Here is a 13,453-nt window from a genome sequence, read left to right on the forward strand (position 1 = left end):
CACGATATAAATTTTGGGATTTCCCAGGGGAATTTTGTAAAATCCCGGAATTGCAACTGTAACTACCAGATCGAAGCCGCGGGTAATCTCTAGTATCAAATAATTTGTAAAAAATATATGCTTCATAGTTTTTCTGTTTCTTTTTTTAGGTGCGACATGACTACCTCAACGCCAACCATCCCATGGTGGACCAGGATTTGGCCGTACAAATATGCTGTTTAGAAATAAAGTAAGTGCAACCATGCTTTTATAAAAATCAATGTTTTCGTTTCATTAAGTAAATAGGGTTTCTGTGGCAGGCTAGTTGGCGGTAGTATCGTGAGGTCCTTTTGACAACTTTGACATTTGTGTCGTGAGGTCCTTTTGACAACTTTGACATTTGTGTCGTGAGGTCCTTTTGACAACTTTGACATTTGTGTCGTGAGGTCCTTTTGACAACTTTGACATTTGTGTCATGAGGTCCTTTTGACAACTTTGACATTTGTGTCGTGAGGTCCTTTTGACAACTTTGACATTTGTGTCGTGAGGTCCTTTTGACAACTTTGACATTTGTGTCGTGAGGTCCTTTTGACAACTTTGACATTTGTGTCATGAGGTCCTTTTGACAACTTTGACATTTGTGTCGTGAGGTCCTTTTGACAACTTTGACATTTGTGTCATGAGGTCCTTTTGACAACTTTGACATTTGTGTCATGAGGTCCTTTTGACAACTTTGACATTTGTGTCATGAGGTCCTTTTGAAAACTTTGACATTTGTGTCGTGAGGTCCTTTTGACAACTTTGACATTTGTGTCGTGAGGTCCTTTTGACAACTTTGACATTTGTGTCGTGAGGTCCTTTTGTCAACTTTGACATTTGTGTCACGTTTGTGATTGGTTGAATAACTACAAGAGCCAATCGCAAACAAGACTGAAACGTCAAACGGACCTCGCGATACTAACTAACGCCATCTAGCGATATTTTACCTCTCTATAAACCCTTTCTTTAATATTTGTATTTTAGACTTACACATAAAAGATATTTCTAAACAGGTCAAATTAGTAAATTTAATATAGTACCTTTTTCAGACAATGGCATCATGGTCAAAAGACACCAGGCAAATGTATTAATTTTACAGTAACTACATTAATGTGCTTTATGATTGCAGGTACTTCTGCAAAGACATGCAGATATCAGTGGACAAGAAGTCAAACATCGAGTACCTAGAGAAAGAGTTTGGGCTCCACAAGTTCTTACCCAAGGCCGTACTCGACGCCATCAAGCCCAAAGTGCTGAAGAAGGCTATACAGCAGCAGTTTAAGAAGGTAAGCCTTTGGTGTAAAGGACAGCATATGCGTGCTTGTTCACTAAACGGATCGCTCCCAACTACATAGTACAATCGCGCAACTAGTTCGGTCTTTAGTTTCATTTGGTACACCAGTATATGTAATCGAGTCTATAAGCATGTATACCTCCCGTTTTAATAAACGTTTTACCTTTTTGCTAGCTCGCTCTTACTAAAACTAGTACATTCAAAGAATCATTCAGGCGCTCGGCAGGTCGGGCTATTCGGAATAGTTCGGAGCGATTCGGTTTGATTGCTTTTCGAGATATTGTACAACATGTAATTTTCATGGGCCGACTGTACCTTAAGCAGAAAGGAGATGGGAATAGTTCGTTCTAGTAAGTATAGTGTCAGGAACTACTTCTTATTGTATTTACACCACAAGCCTAGTGCAGAGTGAAATTTTAAACGTAATACAATATATAGTTTCGCTCTCAGTTAATACTGGACGAAATTGTGAATATTATGCATTAACTCATTTGTTTTCGATATAAATTGCAGTTCGTTATTTTAATTGTGGAAACCGCAAATTTTATTTGACTAATTTAACATTTTATAGAGATGCTACAATAGAGAAATATAATTCAAATTATTACCTAACATATTTCAATGATCAAATCAATCACAATGACAAGTACAAGAAAATACAATGCAGCGTCATGGGCACGACACCTCCGCCGCAAATTTGAATCTTTCAAGTTTGTTTCCTCAGCTTGTCATCATTGAAATTCTAATTGTAACGTAACATACCGGGTGTGGCCTGTAATATGAGCAAATAATTAAAACATAGATCATACTCGTCAAACTGAACAACATTAGTTCAGCGACTTTTAAAAATAATTAGTTTTTTTAATTTTTATTACACCTTTAAGTTTATGCGAAGAAGCAATGTAAAGCAAAATGCTTGTTGTTTGTAGGGTGACAGGCGATGTTAGTTGTGTTCTAGGATGGCGTACATTGGTAGCAGAGCAGATTATTATTGAGTTATAACACATATACAAAATTTAAAAAAATACAACTACTATCTAATCTACTTACTATTTACAAACTTATACTAAATAGAAAATGTCTTCAAGGCTGCTGCTTTGGGGGGCCGTTCCTAGGAGGCTGGCAGCATTACCTCTCTGGATAGCTAGGCTGATGCGTTGTGCAAGGTAAGCACCAGCCCGCCGATCCCTTGAGGTATCTACCAGCCGAGAAGATATCTGGCGGAAGAGCTGTTTTGCCTCTGGCCCCCAGGCCCCAGAGTTTCTACACCAAAAGGCGTAAATATACAAGCCTCACCAAAGGCTGCGTATTTACGCCGTTTGTTGCTCTCAGCGGAGGCCGCCGCTGCACCCGCCTGGCCGGATGTCGCATGGATATGAGAGGGTGCCAACGTGTCGACGCACGTGGCATCCCAAACTAGCGGTCTGCCACGACTCCACGGAATGAGGGTCATTCCGTCAGGTCGCTTGCCGTCGTCACGAGACATACCCGTTGGTTCAAGTATGGCCGGAACGTTGACTGTAACGAGCGCCCGACGGATGATGTCATTGATACTGGCATGGCGGGAGAAGCGGCCAGCACTGCGCTGGCAAGAAAGGCCATGATACATTTGTACCTATGAAAAAGGGAAAATCTAAAGACTCCATCATTTTACTACTAACATTATCATTATAAGACTGTAACTAATACAGTAATATGGGACTAGAGCCTAGAGCCTGAAATAAACGTTAAATTATTATTATTATTATTTTTAAAAGTCGCTGAACTCATTTTGTTCAGTTTGACGAGTACGGTCTACGTTTTATTTTTTGCTAGGTCACACCCGGTATATATATATGTACCACCCGGTATGGCTTCCGCCATTGTATGGAACCCGTTTGAGGTGACCTACATCTTGCTGTTAGAGAGGGTCCAGAAGGCTTTCTTGAGAACGCTGTACAAAAAAATATATGGATGTTACCCGTATTTATACCCTACTAAATTCTTACTTGGCACTCTAGGCTTTAACTCATTGGAGGTGAGGCGCAACCTGAGCCTTCTAGTTTTTACTGTTCGGGTCTTGCGTGGGCGGCAGACTGTCCTGAGCTCGTTGAGCAGCTAGTTAGATTTTCTGTCCCTGACGTGCCGAGGATAACCTTGAGACCGCGTATGCGCTCCTGTTAGCCGTGCCTGCGGCTCGCACAGTGTCGCACAGGCACTCGCCGCTGCCGCGCGCTCTGGCGATGCTGAATGCGCTGCTGGAGTCCACTCCGGAGTGCGACTTGCTGGCTGGGCGTTGGGCTGCTGTGTCTCGACAATTATTAATGTTCTGCGAGATGATGGATGACAGGAAAACTAGTGTTCCTATGTAAAGTTTCTCACTGTACTTTAGTTTAAGATGTGATTTGTGTAGTTTCACAGTGTATTGGTCAATACTGTAATGCTGTGAAATGTACTTTTTTAATAAATAAAAAATAAAATAAAATATGTATAATATTCATCTAGTACCCAAAATTCCCAAGTTTCAGAAAAACGTGTATTTCCAGGTGGCGAACCTAGCTGACACAGAGTGCATGCTGAAGTATCTGGAGACGATGCACACGCACTACGGATACGACCGGGAGACGTTCACGGGCGCGCTGGGCTCGGGCTGGGCCATACCCATCGAGCTGGCCATCGGCCCAGATATAGGTAAGGGGAGCGCCAAAGTTCGCATACTCTTCGCTTGTCCGAATCATCGTATGTCAGAATTTTTGATTTTTTTGTGTATATAGTCAACAAAAAGTATAGTCAGCGAAAATACTTGTACTAAATTTTCTTTTACGATAACTTATTATCTTTTCAGATATATCGTACGTGTCGCACAAGGCTGGCGAACCACCGACTTACACCAAGATCGCGTCGTTTAGCGACATCGTGGCGGTCCAGACGCTCAAGTCCAACTGCACGCAATCTCAGACCACGCAGCCACAGGTATTTTTGTTCATAATAGTCACATCTTGGGTTGGAAAACCTGACTATGAAGCGAGGTTTGATCCCCGGTCGGGGTTGATATTTATGAATAATTTGAATGTTTGTTCTCGGGTCTTGGACGTTTAATATGTTATTAAGTATGTATAAATCTACGTAAGTAAGTTTTATCTGTTGCTTACCCATAGTGCAAGCTTTGCTAAGTTTGGGACTAGGTCAATTGGTGTCAATTGTCCCATGATGAGTATTTATTTATTTTATTATTATTTATCTTCTCCTGGTGGTAGCTAAGCTAAGTTGTGGTCTAAAGCCCAGTTTAGACTTTCAAGACAATTCGTATAATTTGCATAACATTGCGAAGCTGGAAGTGATCAATTGAATGCCGTAATTTATTGCAACATCCTTGGTTTTTTTGCGAGTCTAAACTAGACTTTACACAGAAGAGACGGGGGTGCGTCGCGGACAGGGCGGAGAGGCGCAGACGTCGAAGCGTCACGTCCGCGCCGCGTCTCTTCTATCTGTTTTGGATCGCGATGTTTCTACACATTTAGTACGAAAACAGATTCAAGGGGCGCCGCGACTGCGACGCACCCCCGTCCCAAGTCTCTTCTGTGTGACTTGCACCTAAGATTGAGCACACTCGCCTGGTACCCATTCACCCTCTAGTTTGTAGTGTTCAGGAAACATGCAGGCAGGGAATTCCCCTTCTCAGCTGTCCGCATATTTTTAGGGGTTAGCTTCTTAACAATAGATTTGAATTTTGTGTCTGTGTGACCGTGTTTATTTGAAATTTGGACGAACTGTTTTGTCAATGGGTTACAAGGTTGTGTTTCTGTTTTCAGAGTGGCTCGTCGTGCGGTAAGGCGGCGCTTCAGTTGCGGGTGAAGGGGGCGACTGAAACGTTGACGATCACGTGCAGCAGCGTCGATGTAAGTACCATACTACTATAAATACGATACGATACGATGTTTATGGGCGGTGGTGATCTCTTAACATCAGGAGACCCACTTGCTCGTTTGCCATCCAGTCGAATTAAAAAAAACTAGTGATTCACGTATAGGTACGGTCAAGGACTTTAATTAATGAGCCACCATGGAACCTTTTCAAAGGAAAAGTCATACGTTGTTAATTTATGCGATGTCACTATAAAGTTTACTGTGAAATAGTTCCCTTGACCGTACACTTCTTTTATTTTAGCATTAGAAAAAAGGTAAACCATCTTGACGAGACTTTTTATTGAAGAGCTCTTTTGACGGGGCCGGCCTCTTCCATGTTCGCCCACGATCGCTGTTGCATTCATATTGTCCCATTGCATTGCAGGCTGCAGAAAGTTTAGCAGACTTGGTGGATGGCTATTGCAGGCTCGTCACAGAATCGCAGACCTCTCTCTGGAACAGAACGAGTAAGTGTTCGTCTTATTTGATAAATATTCTAGTGAAATGTATAATTAAAAACATAACCCTCCTTCGAGCATCATCATCAAAGTCAAAGTCAAAGTCAAAATATCTTTATTCAATTTAGGCTATAACAAGCACTTATGAATGTCAAAAAAATCTACCACCGGTTCGGAAAAACCTCTGTTGAGAAGAATCCGGCAAGAAACTCAACGAGGTATAATTTTTTTCAAACAGATTTACAATATTATTAAATGATCTCTATACATCACAATTATTTAACACAACTTTATTTTTAACACAGTAGGTTCGCTATTTGAAGGGATCGCTAATGCGGATCGGAATTATTTCCAAATATCCCTGTCCATGATATAATCATTAACTTTATAATACGCCTTAGATATTAATGTCTTCTTGACAATAGATCTGAATTTTGTATCTGTTTCATTTATAATATTTATTGGAATTTTATTATAAAAACGAATGCAATTTCCCAGAAACGACTTTTTGGTTTCATCATCATCCCAACCTATATTCGTCCCACTGCTGGGCACAGGCCTCCTCTTAGAATAAGAGGGCTTGGGCCATAGTTCCCACGCGGGCCCATTGCGGATTGATCGAGCAGTCTGTTAAAAATTGTTCTTCACTACATACATAAACGTTCATTGCAGAAAATCTGATTTCATTTTTAATATGTGAATTTATCCCTGTTTCACCATCCATGGATTAAATTTATCTGATGGATAAATGTGATGCCGTCTCTGTTAGTTTTGTTCGAATAGACGGAGATAGCATCACATTTATCCGTCAAATAAAATTAATCAATGGGTGGTGAAACAGCCCCTTAGATTATTTTTTTTACAAGCTACCGTATGGAAATCGCTTAACTGTCAGTGCAAAAGTGAGTAAATATGATTTGAAAAGACGTGTCATTAATATCTGTCACCGCGGAACATGCAAAAATATCTGACGCGTCCTACCGGCCCTAGAAATAAAGTCGTATCAGATATTTACGCTTTGTTGTGTCAGATATTGTAGCTGGTGACTGTACATTATTATTAATCTATGTTTTTCTTACAACAATCGCTGTATTGGGAGATTTAAAGTAGGTATATTTAGTTTTAATATTTTTTTGCAGCGGAAATGAGCAGTAGCTCGTCGGAAGGCAAGACGAGTTCATGGGAAGGCAACACCGCCACGCTACTGTCTGAGGACTACGCGGAAATCGTTGATGATGATGCTGATTACTCCACCCCGGCCGGTAAGCGCGCCTTTATAACCTAACAACAATAACAACAACATCAATGACGATGGTTACACCTACAAACAAACGACGATTAGAACAACAATAATGAATAACGGTAACTGCGACAACAACAATAAGGTTAACATATATGACTACATCAATAACACTAACGGCGATGACGACATTAACAACACACGACGATGAAAATAAGAACAATAACCTTAACGGAAAATAACAACAGCGACAACCATACACGACAATAACAACAACATCACACATAACAAGTTTGCTCGTTCCATGCGGGAAATTTGTCCTTTCCTGGGATAAAAGTAGCCTAGGTATAGGTACTAACACGTTGTAAAGAGTACCCTAACCCATTGTAAATTCGATAAGGAGTCACTGTATTGTCGTGTATTTATTCTGTTGTATTGTAATCTATCAATTCTGGCGGTCGAAACAGCTTGAGAGACACAGCTACCGCTTTCAATACCATATTTCAACAAATATAGTTGTTGATATCAAAACAAGCATATTGTTACATTTTCTATTTTTTTTTTCAGTTCGCGACTACGAACTAGTTCGTAATCAGATCGAGCTCACCGGTATTATTGGAGAAGGACAGTTTGGCGACGTGCATAAAGGTAATTCCCTGTTTTTGGGTTCCGTCCCTCAAGAGAAAAAAGAAACCCTTGAAGGATCATTGCGTTGTCCAGTGTCTGACATTTGTTTGAATTTAAATTTTGATTTTGAGTTTATATTTTACTTGAATGTACCTTTTTAGATGTGACATGTTGGTTACTAACATATTAATAATAACACTTACAATTTTATGGGTGACTAGCCTGTTACCCGCGACTCCGTCGCGAAGAATTCATTAATGCTATCCCGCAGGAACTAGTTATACAATTTCCCGGATTAAAAACTATCCTATGTCCTTCCCCGCGACTCAAACTAATCGTATACCGAATTTCATCTAAATCGTTTCAACGATGATTGAGTTAACAAACAAACATACTTACAAACTTTCGCATTTATAAATTAGTGGGAGTAGTCTGAAAATAAATAATAATTATTATTATTTCCACCGGTTGCCCGCAATTCTCACGATGTCGTTAGTCCACCTAGTGGGAGGCGTGCCAACGCAGTGGCGAGTTCTCGTTCATTGTGGCGTTCTAGGGGGAGGCCTTTGTTCAGCAGTGGACGTCTTCCGGCTGATGATGATGATGATTATTATTATTATTATTTCCATCCAGGCACGTGTCGAGTGGCATCAGCGAACCACCCGTCGCTGCGGCGGCAGCTCACGATACAAAAGCAGCAGGGCAAAGGAAGCGCCGGCGAGTACATCCTGCCCGTCGCCGTCAAAACCTGCAAGATGGACGCCGACTTAGACACCGCCGAGAAGTTTCTGGAAGAAGCCTGTGAGTTGTTGTTATACGTAGATAGATAACAAATAATCAAGCATGACATTATTGAAAACGAACGCTGCAAGTTATGTACAATCACGCTACGGGATTGGTGAACCACTCGCCACGGTTTGTAATTTAGCCGAGTAATGCATAGTCGTAGTAAATATAGACATGGGAAACGTGAACAAAATTACACGGCCAAATTACGAACAGTGGCTTAACGATGCCCGTGTACTGTACACCAATTAAATAATTAAAATGTCACTCAATAGATTTAGTCACCACTGACGGTCAGAAACCTATTTACATTACACGTTTAGGCTGCGGTTTGACCAGAGCTGTGCGAGAAATGTGTTTGTCGTGAACCAGTATTTTCGCTCAGGGCAACTCTAGTGGAAACATCTCGGCGGAGCGAAGATAGGTAAATGAAACGTTTCTATTGGTTCGTGACAAACATTCCTCGCTCGCACATCTCTGGTGAAAACGCAAACTTTCTTATAATTCTATGAAGTTTATAATTATTTTATATTCATTATTTTACCTTCAGACATAATGCAGCAGTTCTCCCACCCCCACATAATCGGTCTGGTGGGGGTATGCAGCGCGCCCCCTATCTGGATAGTCATGGAGCTGGCGACACTGGGGGAGATGAGGGCGTACCTGCAACAGAACGCGAGAAGGTACTGACGACTGACTGAATTCTGGACTTTTTGCCTTTTAAAAAACTTAAAATGTAATAAAAAATAAAAAGGATATTTTATATGTCAGATTGCTTGGTCCAATGATTGTTTGGTGTAATTTAAATTTTACTGAAACCATCAAATTCTCAGAAACTCAAAGGGGTCACGCCGTTTTGTCATCTAATTAGTTTCAAATATTGCGTTTTTATTGATTATATCATATAATCTACATTATGTATTTAGTCTGTAAGGTATTTATGTATAGGCCGTGTTACCTGATATAAATGTTTTTTATATTTATTTGACAGGCTTGAAACGTGTACGCTGGTACTGTACATTTACCAGCTGTCAACGGCGCTGAGTTACTTAGAGAGCAAGAAGTTCGTCCACAGAGACATCGCCGCGCGAAATGTACTAGTCTCCACTCCCACCTGCGTCAAGGTGAGGTTAATAACGTAACGAGATTATTTTTTGGACTGAAAGTAGACTAATAAGCAGGTATATTTCTTTTATTGATTGGAAAAAAGTTACAAAGGGGAAGATTTATTTATTTCTTGTTAGTTTACTGCTCGTTTATGAATCGGGAGAATCGACACGTTTTAAAGACAGATAATTTACTGAAATAAAATTATTCGTATAGTTGGACTGTGTACAATGTAACAACCACCAATAACTCTTTCAGTTGGCTGACTTCGGACTGTCAAAGATGGTCGAAGATAAGTCTTACTATAAGGCGTCTCGCGGCAAGTTACCCATCAAATGGATGGCTCCAGAATCCATTAACTTTAGAAGATTTACGTCTGCCTCAGACGTTTGGATGTTTGGTAAGTAATACTTGTTAAAAAGTGAAACATTTTTGAGCTTAAATGTTTCACTTTTTCATTCGATTCCATGTACATATTTTAGTTAACTTTTATGACCATCGTAATGACAAGTGCTAAATGTTTATTCTGCAAGTAGGCCGCTAAGGGCTCTTCTACAATGTCACTTTTTTAATAAACTACCTGCGCTTTCGGAAACACCATTTTTTGTCAAGAAGAATGCGCCACAAGAAACTTTTATTGAAACTAACTGTTCTTAATTTCATGTCGTTCCAGGTGTTTGCATGTGGGAGATCCTAATGCTGGGAGTGAAGCCCTTCAGCGGCGTGAAGAACAACGACGTGATAGGGAAGTTGGAGAACGGCGAGCGTCTCGCTCTGCCGCCGCGCTGCCCGCCGCGCCTGTACTCCGTCATGTCCCGCTGTTGGGCCTACGAGCCCAGCCAGAGACCCGCCCAGCATCAGCTGAAGGAGACCCTCTTGTAAGTTAATCATCATCATAATCATATCAGCCGTAGCACGTCCACTGTTGGACATAGTAATATAATTAACTTAAGATTGTTTTTTTGGAATCTTTTTGTATTTTTTATTTCAATTCCAAATTTTTACTTTTACTTTTTTTTAAATTTAGGTTTTACGGGATGACCGTAAAAGTAAAAATTTGGAATTGAAATAAAAATACAAAAAGATTCCAAAAAAACAATCTTAATTTGATTGCTTAATAACGATATCTCTTGTCCGGGTAAGCGGTTAGTTCCAATGGAGTGCCGACAGTTTCTCGATGAGAGCTACGGTACAGATGTCGCTAGCGTCACTGCTTAAGTGGCTAAATAAGAAACAAACAAGCTGAGATATGTGGTGCATAGGGGAAATTCGTGTCTGTACCGTTGTCCAGCAGTGGTGTAGCGGTATAGCACGTGGCACGGAATGCCGAGGACCTGGGTTCGATTCCCAGTGCTGGTCTTATTTTTCTGGTTTTTCTGTGCATCTATATTTCAGTTTGTATTTTCAATATAATTAATTCTTAATTGGGCTCATACAATCCCAGGCAAAGGCCCGCTCCGAACCAATGGAAAGAGACAATACAATTCAAATATTCTTTATTGATCACTACAAACCTATTATGGACAACAAGCAAGGGAGGGTTAAAGCACCCGGCTGCATCTCCCCAATTCCCTGGAGCTTACTACGGGGAGGAGAGGGTTGGAGAGCTTTCTTATCTACCAACAGAGTCTTGCTTCAGTCGTTTGTTGGAAAGCCGGGAGAGCATGCATTCTCCTGTTAGGCTCTGCCGTGCGGGGGTCAGTCTTTTGTTGATCGCCGTTAGTTTCTTCCTTGAATTGGACTATGTGTGTTGACAGTGAGATTCTGCAAGAAGAGCGCAGCACGGCGTGGGACACGATGCGACGCGAGAACAGACGCGTGGCCGCCGCCTCCTGGGGGGACGAGCCGCCGCCCAAGCCCAGCCGCCCGCATACCAACCTGACAGGTACACTCATCTACTGGAATAGGTGATATAAATTACATAAATGAAAAAAGATAGAGATAAACATGTTGGCAAAAGATACATCCCACGAGGGAATCAATTTCACATTCTTCTAGACTTTTTAGTAGTTTATAAATCTGTAGGGTTTTTGATTTTTTTTCTTTTATTTTCTACTATCAACATGTTAACTCTGAGTCCCTACTACTATATAGATTTGTAATTATCTTGATATTAAAATAAAAATTGCCATTTTCTGAAACTTCCTTTGTTTCCAGCCGCCGACTCAACCTCCGTCCAAACCGGGGCCGCCCCGCAGACGTACATCGTGGCGCAAAACCCGCTCGTGCTGGCCCATCTCCTGCGAGAGAACCAAGCACGCGCCCTCCACCCCCACGCCTACAACACGCCCGCCTCGGTATTCAACACTGTCGCCGTCGACTTCCAAACTCTACCGGAGGACGATGCCGTCGACAAAATCATCAACCCAAAACCCGATGAAATCATCGACATACCTCTCCAAACTGCACCGATTCCAGCCGCTAGTCTACACAAGTTAGACCCTATAGTTCCAAACGAAGATGAGACGTTGACAGTTGTTGTAGGTGTCAGAGAAAGCTGCGATAATCTGTGTCAGAATCTACCTTCTCCGCGCGATGTTCCCGATGAAGTGTCTAATGAACCATATGCCAGTAGAGTTAGGTCGCTCGAACGGAATACGAGAGGCACGCTTTCTACGGCCGAGCGAGCGCCTGTTCGTATGGGTTCCTTAGAACGGAACGCTAGAGGCAGTCTGTCCCATAGGGGCTCCCCGGTCCCTATAGCTCCTTTTACTCGCCAGCACTCCGTCCCCGCCTCCCCTCCTCCGCGCAGTAGAAGGGAGCAGGATATAGGACAGTTCTCTGTTCAAGGTTCCCTTAACGCTCAGTTGGCAGCTAGCGTTGTCAATAAGATGCGATCCCAACCCAATCCTCCGTTAGTCGAAGAGATATATGATTTCGGAGGAGATAATGTGAAGAGTTGCGTAGCAGTTGCAGCTCAAAAAGCCATGTGCAAGCCGCAGCCTTATAGGCCTTCGATGGCGGCCTCCCATCCCGTCACTTATGGTGTACCCGTAGGAGTTGTTCAAGGAGTTCCGTACTCTCAAAGTCCAGTGAAGCCTAGTCATGTCATGCAAATGATACCAAAGCAGATCCCATCGCCTCCTGTGTCTAGTCAAGCGTTTTTCCCCCAAAGGTCTGCTAGTCCGTTGTCCCAGTTTTCTAGCCCGACGTTCGCCGCGCAACCGATGGGGGTCATACCGCCGATGTCGTTCGCTGGCGCTCCGCAGCAAATCTACAGCGGTCATAACGTGGTACAGGGGCCGCAGCCTATGTTGTATAGGCCTCAAGTGTCAGCGCAAACGGCGAGTCAGTTCGCGTCCAATGCGGCTTTTTCTCCGCCCCCACGGCCGCTCTTCGCTTCTGCGTCGTCAATGGACGCACAGTCTTTGTACGCGTCGCGGTTGGAATGCTCGGCCGTCGCGAATCCTGCGCAGCCCGTGCAGGTGATTGCTTGTTTTCCTTAGAGCATGAAGGTTTATTTTTCGTAGTTTTTTGTAGGTAGTTTATAAATGCATGTCGGTGAATGTTCAAAGGTTTCGTGTAGATATTTTTCAGATTGTTTAGAGTTCACGTTTTGTACATATTGTACATTTGCAACGTTTAACACGGTATATATTTTTTTTGTAAATGTTTTTAATTTTTTTTTACAGACTTGTGTGTTCGTTGGGTACTCCGGTAGAATTTGGTTTTTATTATTTGTTTTATTTGAGTCACGCTTGAAAAATAAGTTTATTTTCCTTAGTTTTATGCTATAATTTTTCAACTGTGACATTACTTTAACTTTCCGAGGCAAGAGAACTAACATTGTCGTGTCGTTAACATGTCCCGTGGGAAGTTTTGGCCTAAACATATTAATAAACCTCTGTACTAAAATACAAACCAAAATTAACATTTTTCCGAAACTGACTTGTACAAAATGTAAAGAAAACCACTAACTTCAATGTTAGTTCGAATTCTTTCGAATTTAATCCATTTGAGAGTACCTACGCAATATTTATTTTTTAATTATTTATTTTAAATTTAAATAACGTAATAAAAATATGAATATCAAAAGTAT

General features: G+C 41.6%; 1 protein-coding gene across 11 annotated transcripts in view; it reads left to right on the forward strand.

Moving 5' to 3' along the window:
- Fak (protein tyrosine kinase 2 Fak) overlaps positions 1-13,453 on the forward strand; it is a 149,729-nt gene that overhangs the window by 128,791 nt on the left and 7,485 nt on the right. For 8 of the 11 annotated variants that reach the window (XM_074106879.1, XM_074106880.1, XM_074106881.1 and 5 more), the window contains 16 exons: positions 150-229; positions 1,148-1,304; positions 3,838-3,982; positions 4,137-4,264; positions 5,104-5,190; positions 5,582-5,663; positions 6,521-6,556; positions 6,794-6,916; positions 7,462-7,542; positions 8,155-8,322; positions 8,858-8,990; positions 9,299-9,431; positions 9,673-9,814; positions 10,088-10,292; positions 11,172-11,299; positions 11,572-12,839. In XM_074106879.1, the coding sequence (XP_073962980.1) occupies positions 150-229; positions 1,148-1,304; positions 3,838-3,982; positions 4,137-4,264; positions 5,104-5,190; positions 5,582-5,663; positions 6,521-6,556; positions 6,794-6,916; positions 7,462-7,542; positions 8,155-8,322; positions 8,858-8,990; positions 9,299-9,431; positions 9,673-9,814; positions 10,088-10,292; positions 11,172-11,299; positions 11,572-12,839 (3,096 nt within the window). The remainder of the gene's footprint in view (positions 1-149; positions 230-1,147; positions 1,305-3,837; positions 3,983-4,136; positions 4,265-5,103; positions 5,191-5,581; positions 5,664-6,520; positions 6,557-6,793; positions 6,917-7,461; positions 7,543-8,154; positions 8,323-8,857; positions 8,991-9,298; positions 9,432-9,672; positions 9,815-10,087; positions 10,293-11,171; positions 11,300-11,571; positions 12,840-13,453) is intronic. The other 3 variants (XM_074106882.1, XM_074106875.1, XM_074106883.1) reach the window with 3 other exon arrangements.

Source organism: Choristoneura fumiferana, chromosome 24 (assembly GCF_025370935.1).
Source record: "Choristoneura fumiferana chromosome 24, NRCan_CFum_1, whole genome shotgun sequence".
NCBI lineage: Eukaryota > Metazoa > Arthropoda > Insecta > Lepidoptera > Tortricidae > Choristoneura > Choristoneura fumiferana.